Raw genomic sequence first — 22340 nt, 5'->3', positions numbered from 1 at the left:
ATAACTTTGTAAACATCACATTTTCAAAGCGAGCATGTGCAATAAATATGGGGAAATACTCAAAAAACCAAACGTACTTTTTTTTAGGCAATTTAATTCACAAGAAGTTACAGATAACGTCTGAGTGATAATCACAGTGATGCCTTAAAGAGGTAGATCATTTAATTTTTTACAAACATTTGTTCAAACGGCACTGCACTTTTCAGCAGCATCAGAAATATATATTTGTTGTTGTACACAGCTTGATCAATAATAACCTTTTATAATGTGTATTTCTGTCATTAAAGCTGCAGTCACGTCTCATATTGAAATGTTTCAGGACAATCCATGAGAAACGGTAAAGACGCGTTTGTCGTCGTGTAGCTTCTTATTGCAACTAAATTATAGTTATCAAACCTACAATGCATTACCTTCACTGAATGCATTGCTTAGCCAGGATGTCGCCTCAAAATATAGAGTCTGACAGAATAAATATCACCAATATTTACTAACCTGAAGATTAAAATGTAAAATAAAACCACATGCTTTGCTAAAATGGTTTGGAAGAGGTAAGATATGATCATTTAAATAAAAACTAAGGCTGTTTTCTGCTCTGGAGTCAGTTTGGTGCTTCAGTCCTGCAATTTGAATCACCCGTATTTAAAAAAAAAAAAGAAGAAGTCCAGGAGCACCGTCACTCCAGGTAAAGGCTTCTTGCATTAGCTTGTATTTGGAATATGTCCTTCTTTATCCTCTCTTCCTTCACAAGTACTACCTCAGGTACTCGTACATCTCTGCGTCGAGAGAAATCAGACCGCAGTACGACAGCAAACTGAGGAAGGAGCGCGTCAGACTCATCGAGGCCATCTCCCACCTGTGGAAGAGTCACATTGTTCATTAAAGAGTCCTCTCCTGCTGATGTTCAGGTGTATATAAGTATGTAGTGTCTCTACTTTAAAGAGTCCTCTCCTGCTGATGTTCAGGTGTATATCAGTATGTAGTGTCTCTACTTTAAAGAGTCCTCTCCTGCTGATGTTCAGGTGTATATAAGTATGTAGTGTCTCTACTTTAAAGAGTCCTCTCCTGCTGATGTTCAGGTGTATATCAGTATGTAGTGTCTCTACTTTAAAGAGTCCTCTCCTGCTGATGTTCAGGTGTATATCAGTATGTAGTGTCTCTACTTTAAAGAGTCCTCTCTTGTTAATGTTCAGGTGTATATCAGTATGTAGTGTCTCTACTTTAAAGAGTCCTCTCCTGCTGATGTTCAGGTGTATATCAGTATGTAGTGTCTCTACTTTAAAGAGTCCTCTCCTGCTGATGTTCAGGTGTATATCAGTATGTAGTTACTCTACTTTAAAGAGTCCTCTCCTGCTGATGTTCAGGTATATATCAGTATGTAGCGTCTCTACTTTAAAGAGTCCTCTCCTGCTGATGTTCAGGTGTATATCAGTATGTGGTGTCTCTACTTTAAAGAGTCCTCTCCTGCTGATGTTCAGGTGTATATCAGTATGTAGTGTCTCTACTTTAAAGAGTCCTCTCCTGCTGATGTTCAGGTGTATATCAGTATGTAGTGTCTCTACTTTAAAGAGTCCTCTCCTGCTGATGTTCAGGTGTATATCAGTATGTAGTGTCTCTACTTTAAAGAGTCCTCTCCTGCTGATGTTCAGGTGTATATCAGTATGTAGTGTCTCTACTTTAAAGAGTCCTCTCCTGCTGATGTTCAGGTGTATATCAGTATGTAGTGTCTCTACTTTAAAGAGTCCTCTCCTGCTGATGTTCAGGTGTATATCAGTATGTAGTGTCTCTACTTTAAAGAGTCCTCTCCTGCTGATGTTCAGGTGTATATCAGTATGTAGTGTCTCTACTTTAAAGAGTCCTCTCCTGCTGATGTTCAGGTGTATATCAGTATGTAGTGTCTCTACTTTAAAGAGTCCTCTCCTGCTGATGTTCAGGTGTATATCAGTATGTAGTTACTCTACTTTAAAGAGTCCTCTCCTGCTGATGTTCAGGTGTATATCAGTATGTAGTGTCTCTACTTTAAAGAGTCCTCTCCTGCTGATGTTCAGGTGTATATCAGTATGTAGTGTCTCTACTTTAAAGAGTCCTCTCCTGCTGATGTTCAGGTGTATATCAGTATGTAGTGTCTCTACTTTAAAGAGTCCTCTCCTGCTGATGTTCAGGTGTATATCAGTATGTAGTTACTCTACTTTAAAGATTCCTCTCCTGCTGATGTTCAGGTGTATATCAGTATGTAGTGTCTCTACTTTAAAGAGTCCTCTCCTGCTGATGTTCAGGTGTATATCAGTATGTAGTGTCTCTACTTTAAAGAGTCCTCTCCTGTTGATGTTCAGGTGTATATCAGTATGTAGTGTCTCTACTTTAAAGAGTCCTCTCCTGCTGATGTTCAGGTGTATATCAGTATGTAGTGTCTCTACTTTAAAGAGTCCTCTCCTGCTGATGTTCAGGTGTATATCAGTATGTGGTGTCTCTACTTTAAAGAGTCCTCTCCTGCTGATGTTCAGGTGTATATCAGTATGTAGTGTCTCTACTTTAAAGAGTCCTCTCCTGCTGATGTTCAGGTGTATATCAGTATGTAGTGTCTCTACTTTAAAGAGTCCTCTCCTGCTGATGTTCAGGTGTATATAAGTATGTAGTGTCTCTACTTTAAAGAGTCCTCTCCTGCTGATGTTCAGGTGTATATCAGTATGTAGTGTCTCTACTTTAAAGAGTCCTCTCCTGCTGATGTTCAGGTGTATATCAGTATGTAGTGTCTCTACTTTAAAGAGTCCTCTCCTGCTGATGTTCAGGTGTATATCAGTATGTAGTGTCTCTACTTTAAAGAGTCCTCTCCTGCTGATGTTCAGGTGTATATCAGTATGTAGTGTCTCTACTTTAAAGAGTCCTCTCCTGCCGATGTTCAGGTGTATATCAGTATGTAGTGTCTCTACTTTAAAGAGTCCTCTCCTGCTGATGTTCAGGTGTATATCAGTATGTAGCGTCTCTTCTGTGACATGCACTTTGGTTTGAACTTGTATTTGTTCATTTCTTATCAGAAGGTGACCAATTGACACAAACTGAACTTGACTCACCTTAAAGCCATTTCAAACTTGAGGCCCTCCCACGACGTCCTCACCCAGCGGAAGACCCTGATCTTCGACAGCCCCCCCGTGGTGTCAGCCTGCAGCCGCCCCCAGCCCCGAACAGCACTGAGAAATAATAGAGAAGTTATTCATGAGAAGTTATAAGAACTATGAAAACAAACTAAATATATTAAAGTCAAAATATGCAAAAATAAAGATTTTTTTTTTTCAAGTCAAAGTTTTGTTAAGCAGCAAACTCCCATTTCACATTTATATTCAATTTAGTATTGAATAATCTATTTCTTGCACATTAATGTATATATAATATCATGTATATCTTCCACATGTATATTGTGACTTTTTAGTGCTATTTTATTTCTATTTCAGAAATATTTTGGATTGTTTATTTCTAGCGTCTTAATTTCTCTTATTATGGCCTTGTTCTTTATGCTGCTGCAACGCAAACATTTCCCAAATTGGGATCAATAAAGTACCTACCAACCTATCTATCCATCTATCTATTTCTCACAGGCCAATAGATTTGACTGTGTGGGCATTGAAATGAAAGCTTTAGTACTTTGTGATACACTGGTGACTTTATTGTGTTTACAGTAAAGTAAACCGGCTGTCCACAAATGAGGACATCATTTTGTCCCCCTGGATATTTTAAATCGTTGTATTCCCACTCACGTCTTGGCCATGACGCAGTAGCGGTCCACCGGCGCCCCCAGGCTGATGTTGATGCTCCGCACCGTGTTGATGTTTCTGAAGACGAGCAGCATGGGTCGAGGCATGGCCTTCAGGACGGCCATGATGCTGTCGAAGCGCTGCAGGGCCATCTGACGCATGTAGGCCGTCTCCTCCCCACTCAGGATGTTCGACAGGCCGAACTCCTGCATGTTGATTGGCCGCTGAAGAAGCATCTCGCTGAACAGCAGGTACTCTGCAGGGAGAGCGGAGACATTATCACTTTGAAGCTATAACTGTAATACCACTTGCTATCCAGAGGCCTGTACTACGAAGCTGGATTTTTGCTTAGCGGCTAACTTCAGGGAAAACTCTGGGTTTCCGGTCCTACGACGCTGGTCCACTTCTTAGCGGGCTAGATCTCCATGGTAACTTATGCTGAACGGCTAACCTGCTCCGGAGCAGGTTTGGTTCCAGGAAAAGAGATCAACTCAGTGAAAGCACCGCCTGCTGACCAATCAGAGCTCAGTGTGCGGAGTTTAAAGCGATCAAGTCATATTACAGGAGAAAGGAAATACAGAAAAGCTGCCGTTGCAGGAAAGACGGCCGGCAAAAATCACCGACTGTGTGAACGTGAACATTAAAAGAATATCACCTCCTTCAGACTTCCTTACAGAGCCCCTCCTCCAACACACACGAACGCGCACATGACCAATGAGGGCACGAGATAAGTTTGTGCACAGATGGAAGGCTGACAGGCAGGTAGGCCATCCAGTTATTTTAGCCGGCTCAGATGATTGGTCGTGCTTTTTACTGTAGCTACAGCTTTTTTACGTATTTATTGTCAAATCATTTAATGTATTCATTGCTATCGGGAAGTTAAGAGCATTCCATGGGATAAAGTGTTTCTGAAGTGAATGACCTACAGGTACACCACCTTTAAAACTAATGTTTAGGTCATAAACACAGCAGAGTAAACTATTCAGATAAGACTCAAAATAAAATCACCTTAAAAAAATGTTTCTCACTTGACTCTCAAGGCTTTCGTACAAAGTGGATTTTATTAAAAAAGTTACAAAATAATTAATGGTTTTTAGGGTACTGACAGATTTCACATATAAAGGGACAAATAGATTCTGATATTACATTTTGAAACCCAGACAAAATGTATTGCACACCTTAGGAGAATATAAAATAATAACCTGAGCTCACCTTTGACCCCCAGGGCTCTGGAGTGCCTCTCCATGGCGGCTTCATCCCGCAGGACTATGGACCTCCACAGTTTACAGAGAGCCGCTCTGTCGCTGGGGTCAAAGGTCGCAGTTAGAGCAGATAGCTGAATATCCTCAGAGGTTATTATCTGTAAACAGAAATATCTTACCGTGGACTGAGGTATTCGTACAGGCCGTGGTCCAGAAGCACCAACTCTGCCTTGTTGTCCCGACCCCGTCTCACTAGCACTGCAAAACATAAGAAAAATCATCCGTACTGTGACGTGACCATTTATTGTTTAGAGGAAAGGCTACTCCCCTAAAGAGGAATCATAAAATATGGTTTGGTTTTACGACCAAGACACTTGAAATGGTTCACAGTTGAAGCGTTAGCCTTTAGCTTATTGTTAGCTGGCTTTGGTAACTTTAAGACCATTTATACCATAAAATCAGTGAAGGCGAAGTCCCTCCCTTTCCGGGGAGCTCCATGGGACCTTATTTCAGAAAAAGTATGTATTGAAGTCAATGGAGAGAGAAAGATTATCTTTTGATCCCGTTTGAATTGTTCCACGAATTACACATATGATGTTTGATCATTTTGAAAGTCAATTTTTTTTAAATGTGTGGTAAAACTGAAGTAGCACTTTTTTTGTGTGAAACCACTCAATGAACTACATCTCCCATCTCGCTCCACTCACCAAGACGGCCGGCACGTTGGCACATTTCACTTCTTTCTTTCAGAACGAGGCGGAAAGTATTAAAAGAGGTGAAAATCACTCCAAGTCTGGGCACGTTGAGAGCTGTACACACACACAAGGGGAGTTAGTCGGTTCCTAAGAGCCAGCATGCGGGACCGGGACTCTGGGATTTGTAGTCTTTCTAGTTGCGTATTTTTCATAGTCTTAAAAAATCAACAGTTTTTTGACATTGAAATGATTTTTTAAGATTGACAAACATCATATTTGTAATTCATGGCACAATTCAAACGGGATCGAACGATAATCTTTCTCTCCCCATTGACTTCAATACATACTTTTTCCCAGATAAGGTCCCATGGGTCGGAAGTAGAAGGGCGGGACTTCACCTCTCTATAAGTATCAGCTTCTTGCAGTGTCTTTCTGTATTTGCTTTTTTTATATATAATCGCATAACATTGACCTCTGAGGGCCACCGTATCTTCGGTATATCTGCACTGCACTTTTATTTTACGTGTCCTTCCAAAATGATATTAGAACTGATGTGCGATAAACTTATATTAGCTATGAAATGTCATTTATATAACTCTTTTCAAACACAAAATTAACCAAAAATATGACCCCCCCCAATGAGGTAATAAACAGAGTAACAGAAAGCGTGTTGATTGGACAGAAGCCAACTAACAGGACTTAATAGAACAAGAATATATAGAGCTACATTTAAAGCCAAATGAAAAACGTGTGTCGTGAGTTTGCTTTAATATAAATTGAGCTTTAGTTGTTTAACCAGTTTTAAAAATCATATGTCATTCTATGCATGCCTGTGTAGCTCAGTCAGAGTCAGAGAGGCGTTCAGGGACCTGATGATGTCGTAATTGCGAGACTCAAAGAAAAAGCAATAGCTATTAAAACTAAAAGTGCCTCCGATGTACGGACCGTTTCCGGGGTGAGGGTCAGCGTGGATGAAGCCGGTGTAGAAGATCTGCTCAGCGAACGTCTGGATCAGTTTATCTGCCGTCTGAAAAACAGATGACGAGGTATTTCAGAGCGTTTCCACAATACTCTGAATACTCTGAATACTCTGAATACAATACTCTGAATACTCTGAATGCAATACTCTGAATACTCTGAATACAATACTCTGAATACTCTGAATACTCTGAATACTCTGAATACAATACTCTGAATACTCTGAATACTCTGAATACTCTGAATACAATACTCTGAATACAATACTCTGAATACTCTGAATACAATACTCTGAATACTCTGAATGCAATACTCTGAATACTCTGAATACAATACTCTGAATACTCTGAATACAATACTCTGAATACAATACTCTGAATACTCTGAATACAATACTCTGAATGCAATACTCTGAATACCCTGAATACAATACTCTGAATACTCTGAATACAATACTCTGAATACTCTGAATACTCTGAATACAATACTCTGAATACTCAGAATACAATACTCTGAATACTCTGAATACAATACTCTGAATACTCTGAATACAATACTCTGAATACTCAGAATACAATACTCTGAATACTCTGAATACAATACTCTGAATACTCTGAATACAATACTCTGAATACTCTGAATACAATACTCTGAATGCAATACTCTGAATACAATACTCTGAATACTCTGAATACAATACTCTGAATACAATACTCTGAATGCAATACTCTGAATACTCTGAATACAATACTCTGAATACAATACTCTGAATACTCTGAATACTCTGAATACTCTGAATACAATACTCTGAATACAATACTCGGAATACTCTGAATACAATACTCTGAATACTCTGAATACAATACTCTGAATACTCTGAATACAATACTCTGAATACTCTGAATACAATACTCTGAATACTCTGAATACAATACTCTGAATACTCTGAATACAATCCTTTGAATACTCTGAATACTCTGAATACAATACTCTGAATACTCTGAATACTCTGAATACAATCCTCTGAATACTCTGAATACAATCCTTTTAATACTCTCTGAATACTCTGAATACTCTGAATTGAATACTCTGAATACTCTGAGTACAATACTCTGAATACTCTGAATACAATACTCTGAATACTCTGAATACAATACTCTGAATACTCTGAATGCAATACTCTGAATACTCTGAATACAATCCTCTGAATATCATCGATCATCGACTCACATCCTTCAGACTCAGTCCTCGTCTTTTTATTTCCTCCACGTCGTTGATTTTGCACCCGTCGCAAAACTCTGCCGTCAGAACTCTCTTTGAAACGGAGACACAAACATGGAGAAAGCTTCAGCTTCGGAAAGGATGGAGTTCTTTAGTTAATAATAATCACACTAAACCTCACCTTAGTCGTGTGCTCCCAGAAAACTTTGGGTATGACGACGAAGCTGAAGTGTTTGAGCTCCTCTGCACACCGCTCTGAATTCCTGGCCTCGTTCTCAAAGTCCAGCTCCTGAGCCAACGTGCCCTTCAAGTCCTACAGAAAGTGGGATGAAAGAGATGCGTTGACAAACCGGCATTCATTTCCAGGGTTTAAAGTCAGAAAATGTATAAATATTTGGTTTTAACTGAAGTAAATAAATAGATTGGACAAAATAATGGTCTTAATATCTAGGTTTGTCTTCTAAGGAAATCAAAGAAACTTTATTTTTCGAAGCGTTTATCAGGAAATAAAATGACCTTTAGAACCCATCTGAATCCAAAGCTGGGGTGCATGAATTTAATAATATCCATCAAGACCTCCAAAGTCCGGATGTCACCATCGAAGCGATCCCTGAGGTCGATGTACTGCACCTGAGCGGACCAGAACGAAACAAAAACAGACTTTTAAAGGATTACTTCCAACCAGAGGATTTTATAACGCTTAAAGAAAGTGACACAGATACGATACGATACGAGTTGAATGGTCAGATCAAGTCTGAAATGTGACAGCTCCATATCAAGACACAACACATGAGAAACAAACATTGAGCATAGCAGCAGGATCAGTGAGAGAACAGCTGCTCAAAGAGCCTTCAGCGTCCTTTGATCTGGATTCAGCTCTGTGTTTAGGACTGACTGGAGCACAAAGGATGCTTCAGTCTGACTTTATTGATCTCCCATTAGATGGCAGCAGTTCATATTCTCTGTTCAGAACATCCAGACGTTGACTTGTCTCACCTTCACAGCGACAGGAGTCCCGTCGAACAGCTCCGCTCTGTGGACCTGCGCCAGGCTGGCAGCCGCGATGGGTTCAGGGTCAAAAGACTTGAAAATCTGCTCCGGGGTTTTACTGAAGTCTTCTTGAAAGAGAGCGTCCACCTGTTGCAGAGAAACATGCCTTTCAGAACAACAGCAAGAAGCAAAGCCTACTCAGATCTTCTACTTGTACTAAAGAAAACTGACTAAACTTCTTTACTCAAGTAGAAGTTCAGATACTCGTGTTTCAAAATACTCTGGTGAAAGTAGAAGTACTGACTAAACTTCTTTACTCAAGTCAAAGTAAAGAGGCTTTGAAATGTACTTCAGTAAAAAGTACCCATAACTAGCAGCTGTTTTAAAGAGTACCTGACCTCCCTTTATATTAATAGAACAATAATGTCATTGTTAGCTAATGAATGTTTCCATGGTGACCAACGGCAACATGACAACGTTTCCATTGGTCCCTCTTCTTTAGAGAAGACCAGGAAATGATGGATACACGGATCGTGTTCAAATCAATAGGCACGCAATGACTCTAAATAATAATGATCACGCCACCAAACACACATTCAGACTAAAGGAACCAGCCTGTTTGGAAAATGAGAGAAGTAGAAAGTACAGGTATTTGAGTTCAACATGTGAGAAGTAGAAAGTACAGGTATTTGAGTTCAACATGTAAGAAGTAGAAAGTACAGGTATTTGTGTTCAACATGTAAGAAGTAGAAAGTACAGGTATTTGAGTTCAACATGTAAGAAGTAGAAAGTACAGGTATTTGAGTTCAACATGTAAGAAGTAGAAAGTACAGGTATTTGAGTTCAACATGTAAGAAGTAGAAAGTACAGGTATTTGAGTTCAACATGTAAGAAGTAGAAAGTACATGTATTTGAGTTCAACATGTAAGAAGTAGAAAGTACAGGTATTTGAGTTCAACATGTAAGAAGTAGAAAGTACAGGTATTTGAGTTCAACATGTAAGAAGTAGAAAGTACAGGTATTTGAGTTCCACATGTAAGAAGTAGAAAGTACAGGTATTTGAGTTCAACATGTAAGAAGTAGAAAGTACAGGTATTTGAGTTCAACATGCAAGAAGTAGAAAGTACAGGTATTTGAGTTCAACATGTAAGAAGTAGAAAGTACAGGTATTTGAGTTCAACATGTAAGAAGTAGAAAGTACAGGTATTTGTGTTCAACATGTAAGAAGTAGAAAGTACAGGTATTTGTGTTCAACATGTAAGAAGTAGAAAGTACAGGTATTTGTGTTCAACATGTAAGAAGTAGAAAGTACAGGTATTTGAGTTCAACATGTAAGAAGTAGAAAGTACAGGTATTTGTGTTCAACATGTGAGAAGTAGAAAGTACAGGTATTTGAGTTCAACATGTAAGAAGTAGAAAGTACAGGTATTTGAGTTCAACATGTAAGAAGTAGAAAGTACAGGTATTTGGGTTCAAAATGTAAGAAGTAGAAAGTACAGGTATTTGGGTTCAACATGTAAGAAGTAGAAAGTACAGGTATTTGTGTTCAACATGTAAGAAGTAGAAAGTACAGGTATTTGGGTTCAATGTAAAAAGTCATCATGGAGTAAAGTACCGATACCAGAAAAATGTACAGTAACAAAGTATTTGTACTCCACTACTTCCCACCTCTGGTTACTTTCCAGTTTCCCTCCTCACCTCTCTGGACCTCCGGCTCAGAGCCTTGTCCTCGAGGACCTGCAGGGTCCGGATGTATTCGGGCGGCAGAAGGTGGTTGAAGGAACAAAGACCCTGGCCCAGTTTGATGTAAATCCCCCCGTTTCTGATGGCTCCTCTCACCATGCACTCTGCTGCCCTCTGGTGGCAGGCCGACATCGCAGAGACGTACGATGTGCTGCTCTAACAGGGGAAACAGAGGTAACACAGGACTGTACACGCAATCCAACTGACCACCTTTACAGCTCACTTAAAGCTCCCCTATTATACTGCTTTTCATCAATACATTACAGGCCTTATGGTATTTATCCAATGTATGTGCATGTTTCAGGGACGTGCACAGACGTTTGGAGGGGCTATTGCTCTAAACTGGAAAAAGGGCCTCCCCCCGAAAAAGACCTTTTGAAAATTGTAACTTGTTTTTAATGTAAAAGAAACCAAACGATTATTACATTAACTAAATTGAACAGTCATTCACATCTCATAACAAAATAAGCTAAGGCGAATACTTGCATTCGGTGATTTGATTTTAAAAATGAAAACCAGGGAAATTATTTGTTTTGCGGTCTCATTAAAATATCTAATTTTAGTAACTATTAAAGACACAATGGGGACAATTCTGTTCTAATGTAGTTTGACCATAGTAATTGCAGTGCAGGCATACTGATAAAATAGGGCCTCTAACTAATTACCTTAAATAAACTCACTAATTAATGAAACCAGTTCAATTCACATTATCCTTATTCTTATCATTCTTTATGAGCGCAGTAACGGTAAGGTATCTAATTACTTATTTATTTATTATTCCATAACTTAATAACAGAGATGGTCAAACTGAAGTAGAGACATGGCAGAAATCCTACAATGAAGCAGGACATTGAACTGGACATTGAAGCTGGACATTGAACTGGACATTGAACTGGACATTGAACTGGACATTGAAGCAGGACATTGAAGCAGGACATTGAACTGGACATTGAAGCAGGACATTGAACTGGACATTGAACTGGACATTGAACAGGACATTGAAGCAGGACATTGAAGCAGGACATTGAACTGGACATTGAACAGGACATTGAACTGGATATTGAACTGGACATTGAACAGGACATTGAACTGGACATTGAACTGGACATTGAAGCAGGACATTGAAGCAGGACATTGAACTGGACATTGAACAGGACATTGAACTGGACATTGAACAGGACATTGAACTGGACATTGAAGCAGGACATTGAACTGGACATTGAACAGGACATTGAACTGGACATTGAACTGGACATTGAACTGGACATTGAAGCAGGACATTGAACTGGACATTGAACTGAACATTGAACTGAACATTGAACTGGACATTGAACTGGACATTGAACTGGACATTGAACTGGACATTGAACAGGACATTGAACTGGATATTGAACTGGACATTGAACTGGACATTGAACTGGATATTGAACTGGACATTGAACTGGACATTGAACAGGACATTGAACTGGACATTGAACAGGACATTGAACTGGATATTGAACTGGACATTGAACTGGACATTGAACTGGATATTGAACTGGACATTGAACTGGACATTGAACTGGACATTGAAGCAGGACATTGAACTGGACATTGAACTGGACATTGAACTGGACATTGAACAGGATATTGAACAGGACATTGAACAGGACATTGAACAGGACATTGAACAGGACATTGAACTGAATATTGAACTGGACATTGAACAGGACATTGAACTGGACATTGAACTGAACATTGAACTGGACATTGAACAGGATATTGAACTGGATATTGAACTGGATATTGAACTGAACATTGAACTGGACATTGAACAGGACATTGAACTGAACATTGAACTGGACATTGAACTGGATATTGAACTGGATATTGAACTGGACATTGAACTGAACATTGAACTGGACATTGAACAGGATATTGAACTGGATATTGAACTGGATATTGAACTGAACATTGAACTGGACATTGAACAGGACATTGAACTGAACATTGAACTGGACATTGAACTGGATATTGAACTGGATATTGAACTGGACATTGAACTGGACATTGAACTGGATATTGAACTGGATATTGAACTGGATATTGAACTGAACATTGAACAGGACATTGAACTGGATATTGAACTGGACATTGAACTGGATATTGAACTGGACATTGAACTGGACATTGAACTGGATATTGAACTGGACATTGAACTGGACATTGAACTGGACATTGAAGCAGGACATTGAACTGGACATTGAACTGGACATTGAAGCAGGACATTGAACTGGACATTGAACTGGACATTGAACTGGACATTGAAGCAGGACATTGAACTGGACATTGAACTGGATATTGAACTGGACATTGAACTGGACATTGAACTGGACATTGAACTGGATATTGAACTGGACATTGAACTGGACATTGAAGCAGGACATTGAACTGGACATTGAACTGGATATTGAACTGGACATTGAACTGGACATTGAACTGGACATTGAACTGGATATTGAACTGGACATTGAACTGGACATTGAACTGGACATTGAAGCAGGACATTGAACTGGACATTGAACTGGATATTGAACTGGACATTGAACTAGACATTGAACTGGATATTGAACTGGACATTGAAGCAGGACATTGAACTGGACATTGAACTGGACATTGAACTGGACATTGAACAGGATATTGAACAGGACATTGAACAGGACATTGAACAGGACATTGAACTGGACATTGAACAGGACATTGAACTGAATATTGAACTGGACATTGAACAGGACATTGAACTGGACATTGAACTGAACATTGAACTGGACATTGAACAGGATATTGAACTGGATATTGAACTGGATATTGAACTGAACATTGAACTGGACATTGAACAGGACATTGAACTGAACATTGAACTGGACATTGAACTGGATATTGAACTGGATATTGAACTGGACATTGAACTGAACATTGAACTGGACATTGAACAGGATATTGAACTGGATATTGAACTGAACATTGAACTGGACATTGAACAGGACATTGAACTGAACATTGAACTGGACATTGAACTGGATATTGAACTGGATATTGAACTGGACATTGAACTGGATATTGAACTGGATATTGAACTGGATATTGAACTGGACATTGAACTGGACATTGAAGCAGGACATTGAACTGGACATTGAACTGGACATTGAACTGAACATTGAACTGGACATTGAACAGGACATTGAACTGAACATTGAACTGGACATTGAACTGGATATTGAACTGGATATTGAACTGGACATTGAACTGAACATTGAACTGGACATTGAACAGGATATTGAACTGGATATTGAACTGGATATTGAACTGAACATTGAACTGGACATTGAACAGGACATTGAACTGAACATTGAACTGGACATTGAACTGGATATTGAACTGGATATTGAACTGGACATTGAACTGGATATTGAACTGGATATTGAACTGAACATTGAACAGGACATTGAACTGGATATTGAACTGGACATTGAACTGGATATTGAACTGGACATTGAACTGGACATTGAACTGGATATTGAACTGGACATTGAACTGGACATTGAACTGGACATTGAAGCAGGACATTGAACTGGACATTGAACTGGACATTGAAGCAGGACATTGAACTGGACATTGAACTGGACATTGAACTGGACATTGAAGCAGGACATTGAACTGGACATTGAACTGGATATTGAACTGGACATTGAACTGGACATTGAACTGGACATTGAACTGGATATTGAACTGGACATTGAACTGGACATTGAAGCAGGACATTGAACTGGATATTGAACTGGACATTGAACTGGACATTGAACTGGACATTGAACTGGATATTGAACTGGACATTGAACTAGACATTGAACTGGATATTGAACTGGACATTGAACAGGACATTGAACTGGACATTGAACTGGACATTGAACTGGACATTGAACAGGACATTGAACTGGACATTGAACCGTGAGAGGGCGATCAAGAAAAGAGCGAGCGTTGAGTTTACAGATGAAAAGACACAGAAAGACAGAAGCACAATAACAACAAGTAGGCTATATTTAGGTGTTTTTTTTAAATAACCGACGGCATCAAGAGGAAGTAAAGTCCCCTGGTTTGTCCCGTATACCCTAACTGCCATGAGACCAGTCTATGAGCGAGACGCTACGATACTAATTGTGGGCTCATCATGTTGATTCGGCCACAACAGAAAAAAGAAAAAAAACTCTCGCTCCCTCCAGAGGGGCAGGTCAACCAAAAAGGCCACACACACACACACACACACACACACACACACACACACACACACACACACACACACACACACACACACACACACACACACACACACACACACACACACACACACACACACACACACACACACACACACACACACACACACACACACACACACACACACACACACACACACACACACACACACACACACACACACACACACAAGAGAGGAGGGAAGAAGCGTAACAAAGTGTAAAAAAGTAAAAACAAATCTGCATTATAGCCCGAGCTCTGCGGTTGGTCGTGTGAGTCCTTGGCGTAATTTCCACATGTCCCCCCCCCCACTGTTCAAAATCCCGTTTGAGTCCCCCCCCCCCTTTCTAATTAGTTTATTATTATGTTTTTTTAACTTCCAGCCGTCATCGTCACGGAGGAGCAGGACACACAGCCTGCCTATGTTCCTAGAACGTAGCGTGCACATTCTAAAAATAGCTCACTGACGATGAGCGGGTTTCACGGTTTTGAACTTGTGACAGCTGGCATGTTGAATTCAGTAAATGGGTCAGAGGGGTCGGACCTCCCACACCAGGGGGCACAACAACAACTGCACAGTACACGCAGCAAACCTAGTACAAACACTGATGATTATGGATACAAGACATGAAACACACACACACACACACACACACACACACACACACACACACACACACACACACACACACACACACACACACACACACACACACACACACACACACACACACACACACACACACACACACACACACACACACACACACACACACACACACACACACACACACACACACACACACACACAGTAACGTGTGTTGTTCCTTGTTATCCTTCCGCCTGTATCTACTTGTCTTTCATCCTGTCTTCATAACTAATGCTGTTGATGTGATTTTAAGGGCGTGTTGAGAAATTACCTCATCTTGTCCCCTCAGAGACACGTTGGTCGTCCACCAGTAGTCCCCGGAGATAGAGAGTCCCACAGACAGAGATCTGAGGGAAACAGATCATAAACCAGTATGTTGGTGTTGAATTTCTTGAGTCAAGGAAGAAAGGAAGTCATAAAAAAGGAAATATGAAACGCAGATAGTGAAACAATACTTCCGATATATGGACACATCAAATCTACAACTTTCAAACAACAAGGGGTTTTTCTGGGAAATTAAGGAAAAATAAGGAAGAAACAAAAAGCCTTGAAGAGAAGTTACTTTTGAGGTGAGGGGTGATGTATCTATTAGACTCTGGTTATTAGTGTCGTGGCTTATTGGGGGTAGGCTGAACTGAAGTGATGATGAAACTGATGTTTTCCAAACCTGCAGAAGCGAGTGATTCCTTGGATCAGGATCTTCGTCCTCCTCCTGTCTCGAGGCTCCGACGCAGCGTAGTGAACGCCCGCCGCCACAGGGACGCCCACAGAGAAACCCAGCAGAGTCTTCCAGATCAGACCTCTGCGCTTCACTTCCCTGGATGTGTGATTACCCAGAAGAGCATCAGGACTGTTTGAGGCATATGATAGCTATGTGATTAACATGATGATTCAGCCTCTATGGAGAGAGACATGTGACAAGCATGATCATTTCTGACGTGGAGCTAATCTGAAGTAAACATTGAATACTGCTTTCTATTCCTCCATCTTGTGACTGTGTAACTCCCTCTCTTGGATATCAGCATGTGAAGGACACTGTTCAGGAACTAGTTGATGCTCTGTATGTGATGACTATAGAGATGTCCCGATCCGATCATGTGATCGGGGATCGGAGCCGATCACGTGATTTTCAAAAGATCGGAATCGGGAGAAAAAAAATCGGGGATCAGGATCGGGATTTTTTTTTTTTTTTTTTTTAAATACTTTTTTTTTAATTTCGTATTCAATGTTACAAAACAAAAATGACCATGTTCAAGTCTTAAAGTCATCCTGAGGCCTTAGTTTTGGTTTCAAATTACACAACATCATGTATGTGTTGCTTCTTTGGGGCTTGTTTTCATAGACCTGCTTATTTCTCTCAAATCTGTTAACAGAGTGGGCGCAGTGTCTAATAGTAGCAGTAAGCTAACGAGTACTGAAAGCTTTATTTTGTTTTGATCCAATGCTGCACAACTGAACTGATCCAATGCTGCTGTGAAAGAAAGAAGCTATATCCATGTTGGATAGAATATCCAATTTAAATAAAAAAATAACCTTAAGGGACAACTTGAATGCTTTTTTTTCTCTTAATGCATTGCATAAAGATCGGATCGGGAAAAATCGGTATCGGCAAATTGTCAAAATCAAATGATCGGAATCGGATCGGGAGCAAAAAAAGGTGATCGGGACATCCCTAGATGACTACTTCCATTCTGGAGAGGATCACAGATACATGGATCCTGAGATTGAATTTCAAGCCGGGGACCAGTGGTGATTAACATTTTTAAGTATTAAGAAAAAGACAGGATTTTGAAAAAGTTTTAAAAAATTGATTTTTAGAAAAATTTCAATTTTTTTTTTGAAAAATTTCAATTTTTTTTAGAAAAAAGTCATAATTTTTTGAGTTTTTGAAATAATTCCAGATTTTTCGAAAAAAGTCTGAATTTTGAGAAAAAGTCATGATTTTAGAAAAAAGCCAACATTTTGAGAAAAAAAACTGTATTTTGTTCGTGACAGGATGTATGGTAACAAGAACCGGTATTCTTTGCTCTGTGTGTGATGACTACTTCCAGTCTGGAGAGGATCACAGATACATGGATCCTGAGATTCAAGATCAAGACCCGGAGACGAGGGATTATTTTCTAAAACTTATCAAGACGGCAACAACAGCATGGAAATGACAAGGATACAGGGTTACTGTGTAGATCCCTCCGCCATCAGGCAGACTCTCTCTAAGGGGAGAGTGAAGACTTTTTGGATAAGCTCAGAGATGGCACAAGTACACACTTCATTTACTCAAGTAGAAGTACACACATCCTTTACTCAAGTAGAAGTACACACATCCTTTACTCAAGTAGAAGTACACACATCCTTTACTCAAGTAGAAGTACAGATACTCGTGTTTTTTAAAATACTCTGGTGAAAGTAGAAGTACTGACTAAACTTCTTTCCTCAAGTCAAAGTAAAGAGGCTTTGAAATGTACCTTTTAGCTGAACACACTGTAAAGTCGATATGGGAGCTGTGATCTGGTACCTGAGTGAACTGAAGGATCTGGTGTTTCGGAGCGGGGAGACGAGAGGAGGACATCTTCGGAGCAGAGCCATGTGACGCAGACACACCCTCAACTACAGAGACAGAAACACAGCATGAGAACCACGTCTGCAGCAACATGAGCTACAGACAAACCAAACCCTGGAGCTTCGGCTTGAGCAAACCTTCCTTTGTCCGTGCTGTCATTTGTTCTATGTCCTGTGTTCACGTGGGACTGCTGGAGGAGACTTACGTTAACCGTTCTACACTGTAGCTTCTGCACACATGACCGTAAAGCCTTGGATCTGGATCTTGAATCTTGGCCAAGGTGCGGTAAAAACCGGTTGGTTGTCAGTAATTTATTTAGAGCTCAGAACAGTTCACAGATTTTAACCAACATGTTTTCCGTCATTGAAAAAGATTCTCATGAAACGCTCCATTGTTCATATTGAGTCACGTGGCTGTTTGCAATTACTTGAATGTTATTCGGTGTTGCTTTGATGCTTGTGTATCCCTAAGGCTTGTGTGGGTTTCCTGTAGTGTGACATATTGGGTTTGTTGGTGCATGTTAATGGTGTGAAAAGACTCAAATCCCTGTGTGACACTTTCTAAGTTGTAAAGCACCGGGTTAGGCTTATTGTTGACTGACAAACAATCCAAACATGCATTAATACTCAGTTTGAAAAGATGATATTAACTGAGACAAAGGAGCAACATTGGCACGATTGAGAAGCAGGAATTCAGGCAAAAATATTTACTGATTTTCTTTTATCCAAGGGATATTGATTCCGTTAACTTTTCAGTGCCATTTTCTTCTAAACCCCGGTCCCTTGGCCTTGTTGGACATGGCCAACATTGATAATGGAGCTGCAATAAGTACACAAGCAATCGATTAGTCCTTCAAAAGAAATGCCAAATATTTTTTAAATGCATTTAATCAAAGGATTTCAATGCAGAAAAAGGCTCGATGTTGTGCTTTACTGTTTCGTATCATGTTCAACTGAAGATATTTGGGGGTTTTGACCGACAATACAAGACATTTGAAAACATTAGCTAGGACTAAGAACCAGGGATGGACAAAAAACACTATTTTCTGACATTTTATGGAACATATGCTTGATAAAAAAGTAAGTGGAAAAAGCCAGACAAATACTGATCATTCTGACTCGTGTGTGTGTGTGTGTGTGTGTGTGTGTGTGTGTGTGTGTGTGTGTGTGTGTGTGTGTGTGTGTGTGTGTGTGTGTGTGTGTGTGTGTGTGTGTGTGTGTGTGTGTGTGTGTGTGTGTGTGTGTGTGTGTGTGTGTGTGTGTGTGTGTGTGTGTGTGTGTGTAAGGAGGTCTGGATCAAGGCCCTTTTGAACAGTCCTGGTACTGTTTGTTTTTGTTTGTCTGCCTCTGAGGGACAGAATGTCTCCAGTGCTGACGACTGGATGTTCAGATAGCGTGATGTCAGGGAACTGAGCGCAGGAATATCAAACAAACCCTCCGTCACTCAACAAAAGAAGAAAGAGCCTAATGAAGTGTGGATGTGTCTAATCTAACCCACAATAATAAGTAGCAGGGACGGTTGCAGCACATCTTTCATTTGTCTCAATTACTTTCAGAATATTTGGTCAAAACAAACGACATTTTGATATATTTAACTCACCCTTACCAATGAACCCTTGGATACAGTTATTTGACAGGCTGTGTCCATTAGTGTAATATAGATTAAATAACAGTCTAAATGGGTATAATATGGGTGATGTTTAATTACAGTGTAATATGGGTGTTACATAGGTGTAATACTGGTGTATTAACTGTATCATTACAGTGTAATATGATGTAATACGGTGTTGCATGTTTGCAATATGGATCCAATAACAGAGTAACGTTGGTGTAATAACTGTAATATGGGTGCAATGTAGAAAACGGCAATCAATTTATGTTCCCAAATATTTAAATGTCATTGCCCATTTAAGGATTGAAGATAGTTACAGTACGTGTGGTCAACACTAGGGACGGTTGCAACATATTTTACTCATTAACTTCTTGTCTAAATGAGCTTTGTATTTGCACTTGTTTATGTTCAATAATATCAGAGTTATGTTTACATAGAAACACATGTAACTGTCACCTAAAGATCTACACAAGTACTCAGATCTTGTACTTGAGTAAAAGTAGAAGTACTCAGATCTTGTACTTGAGTAAAGGTAGAAGTACCAGAGTGTAGGAATACTCTGTTACAGTAAAAGTCCTGCATTCAAAATGTTACTCAAGTAAAAGTAGAAAAGTATTATCATCCAAATATAGTGAAAGTAGCGACAGTAAAAGTAGTCATTGTGCAGATTGGTCCATTTCAGAATAATATATATGATATGTTTTATAATGATTGATCATTAAAGTGTTCTCAAAGCTGGTAAAGGTGCAGCTAGTTTGAATGACTTTGTATACTGCAGGGTAGCTTGTGAGTTTACTCCAGGTGGAACTAAAGTCTGATTTAAGAGTACACAATTGTACTTATATACAGTTCTTAAATTAATCTCAGTGACTTCCCATCTCTCCCCATGAATCCATTGGCTAATACGACCTGCTGATTATGTGTCTGCTGGTTAAGTAGCTAACTTGAGCTAAAGCTACTGTCAAACGGAGCACAAAATGTATGAGAAATAATGTTTATTTACCCCTCGGCTGGTCTCCCCTGCCATTTATCCTGGGAATATAAAATATCGCCAATTTCAGTGATGATTTAATGACCAAACGTGGACGTCCTTCCTGAGCGGAATGTCGACGAATACTGGCGATAGTTCTAATCAATCTGCGGACAAAGAGTGGATGAGTGACAGAGAGAGCGAGAGTGTACACCCCCAACTAATTCTGCTTTCGCTTCAGTCTACTTCACAAGCCATAAATTGTACTTTGTGTGGCTTCAAAGATAATAATGATAATAACAATAATAAGGATAATAATAATAAAGTTAAACAAATGCATATTTGAACAACATTTAGCAGATTATATACATAGGCAAACAAAAATTATATTAAATAACACAAATGTATATTTCATGTAACACACTTATTGTAATTAATATCCTGCTTTACATTGTGTCCGAATCCCTTCAATACTGTTTTATTGTCAGAGTTTATAGATGTGTTATCCTCACGGTTTACATTAACAACAAATCCTAAACGTATACATACCCCGGATTTCTTATGAATCAATTCTAGTAGAATTTTTTTTTTTAATCCTCTGAATTGTAGTAAAGTAGAAGTATAAAACAGCATTCCTCGAGTAAAGTCAAAGTGCCTCTACATTGATTACGTACTGTATTTAAATTAATTCACTCAGTTATCGTGAACGAATCCCTGTAAAACCTTCTATGACGGACGACCGGAGTTTTCAGATATCTGTCTTGTTGTTGCACTGCACTCTTTGTGACGTCATGAAACGTCACTGATCATACCAATGCCCTTGTCCTATAACGGCATGCATGTCTCCTCCTCCAATTTAAATCTTAAAAGTTAATTATTTACACATTAAGGAAACAAATAAACCATTACATTAAAATGATGTGACCTTGTGTTACCTATAAACTAAATGCAATAGTAAGTAGGTACACATACAATAAATGGTGCAATACAGAAACACAGTAAGACTAACTACATCAATTTGTAAGATAGGAGCACAGATCGGAGGTTGTTTTGTAAACTGTTATAAAAGGAATGAATGCACTTACGCAAACAAGCTTGCTACGATGCTAAATGAGCTATTAGTATGTATAAGTTACACCATCTTACATCATGTAGTCTCTGTAGCATGCTCTGTAGGCTCCAGGGTCCTCATGTCGACCCTAATGGAAAGTTGCAAAACAAGGCAAGGCAAGGCAAGTTTATTTATATAGCACCTTTCAACACAAGGCAATTCAAAGTGCTTTACAAAAAATGAAAGACATTAAGAAAATGGCATTTAAAATCAGTCATTAAAAAGAAAAGACAAAAAAACAAGTTAAGGGCTAAAAAAAAAAAAGTCTTTTTAATTTCTGTTTTTAATAAATTACCATTCATTTCAACAAAAAAAGTGTGCGTAATACCTCGCATCATGTGCGTTTCTGTCAGAGTGAAGTAACTGTATTTAACCAGAGTGAAACCGGAGGTAGGGATTGGCCTTCAAAATAAAATATGTATATTTGCTCACAAAAAACACCAGACTCTAACAAACCAACAGGTTTGAATAAACTATATGGCCAGAGGTGAGAAGTAACTAAGTACATTTAATCAAGCACTGTGATTAAGTACAATGTTGAGGTACTTGTACTTTACTTGAGTATGTCCATGTT

At 39.3% G+C, this 22340-nt stretch overlaps 1 protein-coding gene across 2 annotated transcripts; it reads right to left on the bottom strand.

The window, feature by feature from the left end:
• Window positions 1-83: 83 nt before the first annotated feature.
• On the bottom strand, window positions 84-20822 carry adck5 (aarF domain containing kinase 5). Of its 2 annotated transcripts, XM_079654451.1 has the most exons (15): window positions 20689-20822; window positions 18030-18121; window positions 16185-16334; window positions 15789-15864; window positions 10531-10731; window positions 8839-8979; window positions 8359-8472; window positions 8024-8155; window positions 7852-7935; window positions 6589-6670; window positions 5128-5206; window positions 4959-5050; window positions 3750-4002; window positions 3069-3185; window positions 84-853 (listed from the first exon to the last, which is right to left on the bottom strand). In XM_079654451.1, exons 1-15 carry the CDS (start codon window positions 20710-20712, stop codon window positions 751-753), a joined length of 1740 nt encoding a protein of 579 aa, XP_079510577.1. In that variant the 5' UTR covers window positions 20713-20822; the 3' UTR covers window positions 84-750. The 2 variants fall into 2 exon arrangements, with proteins under 2 accessions (XP_079510577.1, XP_079510578.1); XM_079654452.1 differs by lacking the exons at window positions 18030-18121; window positions 20689-20822 and having other exon boundaries at window positions 10531-10726; window positions 16185-16235.
• Between the last annotated feature and the right edge of the window lie 1518 nt (window positions 20823-22340).

The sequence above is a fragment of the Notothenia rossii genome (assembly GCF_949606895.1).
Source record: "Notothenia rossii genome assembly, chromosome: 10".
NCBI classification, from domain to species: Eukaryota; Metazoa; Chordata; class Actinopteri; order Perciformes; family Nototheniidae; genus Notothenia; species Notothenia rossii.
Note: the sequence above shows the minus strand (reverse complement) of the source record. Positions and strands in the feature narration are given on the sequence as shown.